At 40.6% G+C, this 11,324-nt stretch overlaps 1 protein-coding gene across 1 annotated transcript in view; it reads right to left on the minus strand.

Annotated features, from left to right (window-relative positions):
- Positions 1–4,476: 4,476 nt before the first annotated feature.
- Positions 4,477–11,324, minus strand: part of LOC101847319 (carbohydrate sulfotransferase 11) — a gene marked incomplete in the record, with an annotated part of 27,465 nt that continues 20,617 nt past the window's right edge. The window contains 2 exon segments of the mRNA XM_005094181.3: positions 4,477–5,448; positions 9,116–9,285. Coding sequence (XP_005094238.2) covers positions 4,590–5,448; positions 9,116–9,285 — 1,029 coding nt within the window.

Here is an 11,324-nt window from a genome sequence, read left to right on the forward strand (position 1 = left end):
TGGTATCATTTTAAAGATTGTTCATTTGTCTTGCTTTCAATGAAATAATTACCCATTCATCTTCAATAGAAGTGGAGATATTTTGGATTGAAGGAGGTGGGGGTCGCCTGGTTTGAGAGGTAAAATTAGCGAGAAAATAGCCGCCGAAGCTTGGTAAATTCAAAATAAAAGCTGAAGAGTCCATGGAAACTGTAAATTTATATTTTTGTACCTTTAATCAACGTTTTCTGTGAAATCCTCAAAGAAATGTGTTTGTAAATGGACATAAAAAGTGTTGAGCCAAAAGACAAAAAATTGATAAAAATTTCGAAGCAGGGGAAAAACTGCTGTTTAGTTCGATTTCATTATTTGGACGAGAGCCTGATTCCACCATGCCGCCTCACAATATTGTTTTACCAACTGATCGAGCGGTAGGTGGCGGGGAGTTAACAAAGTTGACTAACCATAATGCCGCGGCAAAATAGTCGATTTTAAGCACAAGGGGGCTATCCCAAAAAAGCTGTTTTGAGAAAATCGAAAGTAAAGTTTTTGTCTCTTGTTCAGTTTCTTAAAAAAAACCAGGAGAGTTTTCTCTATAACCAAACAAATATACACACCAATGAAACTAAACGTCTCCTATAGGTAGGGCAAAGCCCTATTTTGGTGTAGGTCAAGATTTCTGGAAACCCCCGGAATCTGGGGTTAGCCCGCTTGTCCTTAAATGCACCAAATGTGATCTTTCGCAGTAGTTGTTAGCGTGCTGGATAAACTCACGCTTGTACTGCTTTTTCCGACTTTGTTCACAGACATAATTTATTATTATCAGTTTCTCTCTTGCTTGAGATGATGAATCTGTCAACACTACGTCAACTAATGTGACCCCTTGCTTTGTGACAAGATAAAACCTGCTCATTCCATTATGGTAGAGTAAAACGAATAGGGAGAACATGGTACAGGTTCGACGAGCGTATCAACACTATTAGGTTATTTAACGCACGTCGTGTTTTACTATCGTATCCATACGACGTGGGGAACTCATTGCCCCACTTTTCAAAGAGGAAATTTACTCGTTTATCCGATCCGTACGCTTTGCATAGAAGTCTGTCAAAATGATTTTTTGAGAAATCCTGAAAGTTTCAAAGAGATCTTCGTACTAGAAGAATTCTAAAATGTGAAGAATACAACCCCGGGGGTACAAAATGAGCCCAGGGTGTACGGATAGGGTTAAGAGGCGTGAGAGACCTGTGAGTTTAATGTCTATCTCCGGAAAGGACCGAGCCAAAAGGGGAAATTCGTGTAAAGTGCCTTTTCCAAGTACACAACGTCGGACCGAGCTGAGGCTCGAACCCTGAACTCTCAATTTGACGATTACAAGTCCTGTAGTCTTACCACTAGGATACCGACATCACCAAAATGGGGGACATTGTATACGTATATAATGCTCCTTGCTACCCTGTTACGTTAGCTAAGAGGCGCATACAGTAATCCTGTGTCTCAAAGAAAGGTGAGGCAGCGTGGTGGAATCAGGCTCTCGTCAATTTTTGGTCTTGTAGAGTTATTGGTATAATCTCAAAGGTTGTTCACTTGTGTTTATTTGGACGTAAAAAAATATCCATTTATCTTGAATACAAGTCAAGATATTTGAGAAAAAAGGAGGTTGGGGGGGGGGGGGGGGTCACCTGTTTTCGGAGGTAAAATTAGTGAGAAAATGGCCGCCAAAGATTAGTTATTTCCTTAGCTTAAGAGTCCGTGGTATCTGAAAATTTACATTAATTGTGTCTTTAATCAACGTTTTAAAAAAAATTTCACACAGAAATGAGTTCTTTAATGAGCATGAAAGGTGTTGAGCCAAAAAACAAAAATTTGATACAAATTCACAAACCCTCGAAAAAATGCAAGTTTCTTCACATTGATTACTTTGACGAGAGCCTGATTCCACCACGCTGCCTCACAAATCCTCTTTGGGTTGGATAAAGCTTAAAGCAAAACAACAATATTGACCCAGAGTTCTGTTTTTAAAGTTTGGGTTTTCTTGGAAGTTTTTAACGTTTTTTCTTCTTCTACAAACTGTGGGCTAGAGACATAATAGTGCCGTAAAGAATTCGTGGCGCAACTTATCCTTAAATATCTCTTAATACGAATAAACGCTATCCGTACTTTGCAAAGCAGTTTGTATCAATTTGTCTTAACTTAATCATATTTTTCCACGACAAATGAGGCTAGATTAAACAACTCATTTATATATTTTTTTCATACATTTTTATTAAACACTATACATCTCTGCCATCCGAAAAAATAATTGTTCTGTAGCCCTTCCCACTTCTCACACACATTTTGTATACTCATATGGCCTACGTCACAGCTCACATATAACACGTGTTTGTAGCAGAATGTGTTACAAGAAATTAATTTTGAAGCGAACACATTTTTGCACTCTAGGTTCTCAAAACATGCGTTCAATAAGCATAATATCGCGATTAAAAAAAATAAATATGACGGACTTTCTTTTAAAAGCGATATTACCCTATCAGTAAATCTTTAAAAATCTGTAGAAACCAACTTCTTTGTTTTTTTAAAATTAGTATCTATTAAGGAATTTTCTAAAATACTGCTAACAGGTGTTTGCAAAAATGTTGATTTGTTAAGACAAATTGATACTAGTCATTGTGCAAAAGCTCGAGAGTCTATGTTCGATTGTTAAGGAAATATTTTATAATAAGTTGCACCACGAATTTTTGACCGCATTATAAAATTGGAGTCCCGTCTTTTAACAGGGCTTACATGTGTTAGAAAGGACATTAGAATCATTGCTGTTCTCTATCGTGATGTGTTAGAAAGGGCATTAGAATCATTGCCGTTCTCTATCGTGATGTGTTAGAAAGGACATTAGAGTCATTGTTGTTCTCTATCGTGATGTGTTAGAAAGGACATTAGAGTCATTGCTGTTCTCTATCGTGATGTGTTAGAAAGGACATTAGAATCATTGCTGTTCTCTATCGTGATGTGTTAGAAAGGGCATTAGAATCATTGCCGTTCTCTATCGTGATGTGTTAGAAAGGACATTAGAGTCATTGTTGTTCTCTATCGTGATGTGTTAGAAAGGACATTAGAGTCATTGCTGTTCTCTATCGTGATGTGTTAGAAAGGGCATTAGAGTCATTGCTGTTCTCTATTGTGATGTGTTAGAAAGGGCATTAGAGTCACTGCTGTTCTCTATCGTGATGTGTTAGAAAGGACATTAGAATCATTGCTGTTCTCTATCGTGATGTGTTAGAAAGGATATTAGAATCATTGCTGTTCTCTATCGTGATGTGTTAGAAAGGACGTTAGAATCATTGCCGTTCTCTATCGTGATGTGTTAGAAAGGACATTAGAATCATTGCTGTTCTCTATCGTGATGTGTTAGAAAGGGCATTAGAGTCATTGCTGTTCTCTATTGTGATGTGTTAGAAAGGGCATTAGAGTCACTGCTGTTCTCTATCGTGATGTGTTAGAAAGGACATTAGAATCATTGCCGTTCTCTATCGTGATGAACTCCTGCCCTCATTATTTTACGATGGATGGAAAGACACCGAAGACGACCAAACATGAAATCAAATTGTGTCCTTCGGCTACAAAAAAATGACTCAAAAAGTAGATAATTTGGTACACACTGAGAAGATTTCTTCCTTCCCGGTACTTACTTACTTGGTTTGAGAATAGGCGTCACTGCAGGCGGCATGATGCCATAGCTTACAGTACGTGCTGCGTGCTTGAGCTCCAACCATCTTCCTTCCCAGTGAATTGGGTTACTTATCTCACAGCCCTTGGAGATAGTTTTCGTGTCCAAAGTTTGAAAACAAAACCTCAGATTCAATGAAGACATGCGTCCGATCTATTAGTAAAGGAAGTTTTTTTCTCTGTTTTTGAAATACGTGTTTTACGGCACTTGCAACACAATAAGGTCATATAAGTGCCAAAGATTAGATGTGTTACAAGAGAGTAACAAACATAAAAAAAGAAGGAGGGGAGATAAAGACGATAGATGTTTGATAGGAAAGAAGAAGCAAACCACACCAGAGCACCCGCCAACCACCCACAGTTATTCTCTATCTGCTGAGGCATTTTTTACCACTCAAACCGTGCTGCCCGGGCAAGTAGAGTGTGAGCATCCCGCCTCCTAAATTGTGCCGATGGAATATAAAACATGAATTACAATCAACCAATCAATCCCCCCCCCTCTCTCTCTCTCTCTCTCTCTCTCTCTCTCTCTCTCTCTCTCTCTCTCTCTCTCTCGCGCGCGCTCTCTCTCTCTTTTCTTCTCTCTCTCCCTTCTCTCTTTTCTTCTATCTCTTTCTCCCCCTCTCTATCTCTTTCTTTCCCTCTTTCTCTCCCTCTTTTTCCCTTTTCTCCCCCCCCCTCTCTCTCTCTTTCTCTTACTTATGACTTTTTGTGTTGCTGCTGGCTCCAAATTCTCACACAATTTCAATATTGTCTGTTCAAGAAAACAACAGCATGTTTTACTATGAGGCATATAAGTCAGCAAGATGTTTATGAACGGATAAAAACACGCAACAAACACAATGCGATGAACACACAGAATACAATCTGAATAATGACGATTAATGCACTTAAGTCGAGTCAGTTTTTGTATGGGCAAAAATATCGGGCGGTTCTGGGTTATATCCAAACAAAAGAAAGTCGAAAGTATAAGTTATTTTCAAGTTTTTCAACATTGACAGCGGGATGTGAGAGTAAGCTTCCAGCATAAAGCGTTTCCTTAGACTGGAGCTCTCTGAAGGAGTGATGTTAGAATTGGTAAAAATCTCCATCAGGACAGGAACGAAACGGTCCCGCCCGAGTGGTAGCAACTGCTCAACTTCAGTGAAAACGTCTTCACGAAAATAACCGTTGAACACAAACGCGCGAATAATCCTCGTCTCCAGTTCTGCGTCTGTGAGGCAGCGTCTTTGGTACTTGTGCGCAAGGACTGAGTCGAACTCGAAGTCGGCGATAGTTGTGATTTCGTTCAATACGTGATCTGTGAAATTTGTGGCCGAGTCTATTCTTGACAGACCCAGGCGATCTAAGATGATTGGTTTTTCGTCTGTCATAGTCTCCAGATTGCCCACAAAGGTCGGCTTGTAGTGGCATGGGTTACATGTGTAGTGGACGGGGATCATGTGGTCGTTGAGATTTTCGGGCGATTTGCTGCCGATTTCTGAAACGTAGTGAATGAATTCTTTGAACGAGATGTCTTTCAAACATTTTGTGTTTTCCAGTGTTTCGCCATTTCCGAAGGTGGCCAAATATCGCGTCCGAATTTCTGGAGCAAAGAGGTCCCAGAACCAGCCGTCCACTAAGACAAATTTATCGATGTACACTGACCACAGGCGTTTGTAAGGTTCGCGAGTGATCATGAACCGGAAGTAATTGCGGGTCAAATCTCGCTGTATTGTCAGGTTGTAGAAATTCAGGAACTCGACATATCTATGGAATATAACAAACACATATCATACAACAAGGAGCAAAAACATGACTGATAACAAGGTAACATGAGCAAGGCACTGACTTGAAAAGAAACGTTCTTGTAATAGACGTGTTTATCAGAAAACAGGGTACCATTAATTAAGAGGGTACATATGGAAAGACACAGGTAAACGTTAAGAACAAAACAACATTTGCCCAAGACAGAAAATCACAGGTGTAGGCCATCCACGTTTAAAAAATAAAACGATTTTTTTACCCTTTACGAATAACTTTTGATGAATTTTGACACAAAATATAACTTGTCTTCAAAGCATCGAAAAATGAAAGGTCGGCATCAAGCCATTAATCAGCAAGAATTTTCTCTTTTTTTGTTTGTTAATTAATAAATACTAAATATGATTTGTGTTCCAGATCTATTGATCCTTCCACGTGGGCTGTTAACCAAATTTGAAATAAGATCGAGCTTAATCAAATATATTTTAGGTATATGAATCTTCTATTGTTTCTATCACATTTTTGTGGGTGGTTGGCAGGTGCTCTGGTGTCGTCTGTTCCTTCTTTCCCATCAAACACCTGTCGTCCTTATCGCTCCTCTTCTTTTCTTTGTTTGTTACTCTCCAGTAATTTATGTACAACGCCCACCATTTTCAAAGAGGCATAGGAGCTAAATTCTCTTCATAACTCATAAAGTCTCCAAAAAGCCAAAGACAACTTCCGCGCTCCACGGTCAAGGAATGTTTCATTTGCTTCAACTCTATCTAATAATCGGCACTTTATTACCCACTTATGTTGCCGTAAAACTTTCGATACAACTAAAACTAGGAGTTTTGCGATATAGTATTTGAGTCAGATCGTGACAGACATTGTCTTGTGTACTTTCTCACCGAATTTCGCAAGTAAGTTGGACTGCACAGTAAGCGCGATATAATTTTTATTTGACGACCCTCATAAGGTAGGAAAAGGCCTTTCATCCCAAAGATTTATAAAGTGCGCGTAGATTTTATGCTGCAACTTCAGAAAACAAAACATGACACAAAAAGAATAAAGAAAAAGAGCTTATTGTTGTTTTATAATCTCAAAGTCCAATTCAAAAGGAAGAAAACGATATTCATAAAAAGCTGTCTTTATTTCTAAAATGGACGGCCCCCAGCAATGCGGTCAGTGTACATCGATGAAAAAAGTACTGATGAGAAGCCTAATACATGTATATAATAATTTTAGAAAAACGTTATAAGAACGAGAGAGAGAGAGAGAGAGAGAGAGAGAGAGAGAGAGAGAGAGAGAGAGAGAGAGAGAGAGAGAGAGAGAGAGAGAGAGAGAGAGAGAGAGAAAGAGAGAGAGAGAGAAAGAGAGGGAGAGGGATAGAAAGCGAGAGAGAGAAAGAGAGCGAGAGAGGTGGGGGGGGGGGAGAGAAAAAAAGAGGGAGAGTGTGAAAGAGAATCTATCTATAGACACAGACAGACGAATAGAGAGACAAAACGGAAGACAGAGATTGTAGGGAAATGCACAGGGTGTGTAAAAAAGAGGACCCACTTAAAAGGCAATAACCCAATCATCTTTAATTAATTTCAACAAAACTTCGGACAAACAAAATTCAACCATGAGGATATCAAGTCTGTAAATATGAAGAAAATCAAAGTGTTCGAGAAATATCTAGTTTTTAAAAATTCAACCAAAATTAGATAAAACGCAAAATTTTACTTCTTAACCCTATCCGTGCGTCGTGTATTACTATCGTATCCATACGACGCGGGAAACTCTGTGCCACCCCTTTCCAAAGAGGAAATTTGCTCGTTGATCCAATCCGTACGCTTTGCATAGCAGTCTGTCAAAATGATTTTTTGAGAATCTGTCAAAATGATTTTTTGAGAAATACTGAAAGTTTCAAAGAGATTTTCGTACAAGAAGTATTCTAAAATGTGAAGAATACAACCCCGGGGGTACAAATGACTCCAGGGCGTACGGATAGGGTTAAAAGCATTCAGCTACAGGGCAGTGATCGGCTCGTTTTGATTCCACGACAAAGGACGATAAAACCACGACGGTTACATCCGATGGATATCTCACTGCGCTGAGAAAGTTTGCAGAAACTTGAGGAGGGGGTGTTATGCTGTAGAAGCCTGGTTCCAGTAAGATGGTCCAGACACCAGTCATCATGAGTGAAACCCGCGCTCAATGACCCAATGATGCAGTTGTGAGCGCCGTAAAACTCTTACTGAACTAAAATATGAGTGGCCCTTGTGTCATTGTAAGAACAGTTTAGGGAACACCTCATAAGCCGAAAGTTTACAAATAAAAGACTACTACATTCTCCCTAACTTGAGCCCTTGCAATTATTACCTTTGTTTTTTTTTACCCTATCTGTACGCCTTGTGGTCATTTTGTACCCCCGGGGTTGCATTATTCACGTTTTAGAATACTTCTAGTACGAAGTTCTCTTTGAAGCTTTCAGTATTTCTCAAAAAATCATTTTGACAGAGTGCTATGCAAAGCGTACGGATCGGATTAACTAGTAAATTTCCTCTTTGAAAGTGGTGGCACAGAGTTCCCCACGTCGTATGGATAGATAGTAAAACACGACGTACACAATATACGGAAACAACCCATAAACAACCGAACAGTGAAAGCTCAATGTTGAACATGACGTCCAAAGAATCGACCCAGAAACACGCAACGGGGCCATTCCAAATTCCCAGGGGTTTACTGAAGCTTGTAGCGGGAGCAGTGGTCAACACCTGGAGATGTCAATAGCCATCCCCTCCATGGGTTTGTTGTTTTGTTTGTTTAAGTAGAGGTTTTACAGCGCTCGCACTGCATAAGGTCATATGAACGCCACTCCATGGGTTTATTTGGCAAAATTAATTTCGTATACATTTGTTCTTCACTGCGCAAATAGTGACTGTTTGAAATGGAACAATATGGTTGATTTTTAAGAAGGTCAAAAGTATCCTCTGCTTGTCTTGTGACGAAAACTTTCTCTCGATAGCGGATCTTGCATCCGCCCTTAAAAAAAAAAAAGGTGGGTGGTTGGCGGGTGCTTTGGTGTGGTTTGCTTCTTCTTTCCCTATCAAACATCTATCGTCCTTATCTCCCCTTCTTCTTTTTTTATGTTTGTTACTCTCTTGTAACACCTCTGATCTTCTGGCGCTCATATGACCTTATGCGGTTGCGAGCGCCGTAAAACCTCTACTAAACTAAAACTAAAAGAAGGTGCAAAATTTTGCGTTTCCCTTAATTTTGGTTGAAATTTAAAAAACATGATATTTTTTTGAATACTTTGAGTGATTTTCTCCTAACTGGGTGTCCTCATGGTTGAAGTTTGTTTCCCTAAAGTTTTGTTGAAATTGGTCCAAAAGGCAACGGTTTTATCGCCCTTTAAATGGGTCCTCTTTTTTGACACCCGTTGCCTGTCTACCCATACATCTATCAACGTGGGTGGTTGGCGGGTGCTCTGATGTGGATTGCTCCTTCTTTCCTATCAATCATCTATCGTCCTTATCTCCCCTTCTTCTTTTTATGTCTGTTACTCTCTCGTAACACCTCTAATCTTCTGGCGCTCATATGACTTTATGGAGTTGCGAACACCGTAAAACCTCTACTAAAAGTGAACTTTAAAAAATCTATCAACCTGCTCATTTAGTAGCTCCTAATCTATAACACAGCCTACCTAAACTGTGAGAGATGTGTTTCAAACTTGGAAATGTCCGAGGGTCTGTGCACATCCCTGGTCGTGTCGTTGTAGAGATACCGGAACACTTGCAGCCAGTATGTAGAGGCCACTTTGTGGTTGATGCAGTAAGCTGTGTGCCGAGGTGGGTACACTGTTATAATGGACACCTGGGAGACGGTGGGGGAAAGAGGATTTTTTAGGGGATAAACTTTGTTCTTACGCTCTTATGTATATCAAGGGTTAATTAAAAATAAATCAAAGTAGTAGGTAGAGGCCACTTAGTGGTTGATACAGTAGGCTGTGTGGCGAGGTGGGTACACTGTTACAATGGAAACCTGGGATACGGTTGGGGAAAGAGGATTTTTTAGGGGACAAACTTTGTTCTCTCCCTCTCATGTATATCAAGGGTTAATAAAAATGAAATATAGTACGGTCGCTTTTAAGGACAAGAGGGCTAATCCAGATTTTGTGAGTTTCCAGAAATCTTGACCAACGCCAAAAGTGGACATTGCCCTACCGATAGGAGAAGTTTGCTTTCTTTAGTGTGTATTTGTTTGATTAAAGAGAAAACTCTCTTTGTTTATTTAAAGAAACTGAACAAGGGTCCAAAAACTTTACCTTCGATTTTCTCAAAAGAACATTTTTCGGGATAGCCCCCTTGTGCTTAAAAGCGACCGCATGTAGAGGCCACTTTGTGGTTGATACAGTAAGCTGTGTGGCGAGGCGGGTACACTGTTACAATGGAAACCTGAGAGACGGTGGGGGAAAGAGGATTTTTTAAAGGACAAACTTTGCTCTTACGCTCTCGCGTATATCAAGGGTTAATAAAAATAAATCAAAGTAGTAGGTAGAGGCCACTTTGTGATTGGTACAGTAAGGGCCCATGTCCACTGCGACGGACTCCAACCCACCCGATTCCGTCCGTCTTTCGGAAAGTCGGTAGTAGAAATGGAGCACCGTTCATTTACTAAGAAATCAATTAAAAGACCGTTTGGCTGTGTCAACAGACACGACACGACACGCCCCGACAAAAGACGTGTCGGTTGGAAAGCTGCTTGCTCAATTTTAGCCGGGCCGAGATGTGACTCGTAGCTAAATACAACTTCTAATTTTGAGTTCGGATTAAATTCTAATGTCGTATTCGTAAACTGCGCCTCAAAATTAGCAAAGTCTACGCGTAAACCACTTTGTTTAAATGCATATTAACAATTTTACAAATTTTCCTTTAAAAACCGATTCATTTCTTATTACCGCCATGGGTTCATCGACCTCGACTATTTATAGCCCTGTGCCGAGGACAAAGTCTTGGGACACAGTGTGTGGAATAATATGGTCAGTAGGCCAACAGACTAGACGCGTCTTGTCCGAACTGGTAGACACACAAGACGGAAACGACCCACCGATTTTCTTCCTCCCGACAAAAAATCGGGCCGTGTCGGTCTCAGTGGACCTGTAGGATAAACCGTGTGCCGAGGCGGGTACACTGTCACAATGGAAACCTGAGAGATGGTGGGGGATTTTTTTAGGGGATAAACTTTGGTAGCGTCCAGGGTATCTCATACAAAGGTCACACCACAACTGATGAAGTCAAACAGCGAATCAAAAATGAAATCGGACCATAATTATGCTGACCTTCTCATTCTGGTCAGGAAACGCAAACTTCAATGGTATGGACACATCACCCGTTCATCCGGCCTTGCCAAGATGATCTTGCAAGGCAGCGTCCAGGGAAAAGGGAGCAGAGGCAGACGGAAGAAGAGTTGGGAGGACAACATCATGGAATGGACAGGAATGGAACTCAAAGACACGCCCAGGAAAGCTGAAGACCGGAAGGAGTGGAGGAAGCTGGTGGCTATTTCTTCAAAAGCGCCCCGACGGAAATCCAGTCTATGGGATAGGTGAAGGTGAATGTGAAGGTGAAGGTGGTTAGATTTTGTTTTCACACTCTTGTGTATATCAAGGGAAATACAACTACAGGCTTTTATTCAACAGGTGCCTTCACCCCCTCCCGCCTCCCCTTTCTCCTCTCTGTGTCTCTCTTCCTCTGTCTCCCTCTGTCTCAATCTGTCAGTCTGTCTGTCTGTCTGTCTGTCTGTCTGTCTGTCTGTCTGTCTGTCTCTGTCTGTCTGTTTGTCTGTCTGTCTCTCTCCTTCTCTTACAAACACACATACATACACATACACACACAAACACACACACACACACA

The sequence above is a fragment of the Aplysia californica genome, unplaced genomic scaffold (genome assembly GCF_000002075.1).
Source record: "Aplysia californica isolate F4 #8 unplaced genomic scaffold, AplCal3.0 scaffold00077, whole genome shotgun sequence".
NCBI lineage: Eukaryota > Metazoa > Mollusca > Gastropoda > Aplysiida > Aplysiidae > Aplysia > Aplysia californica.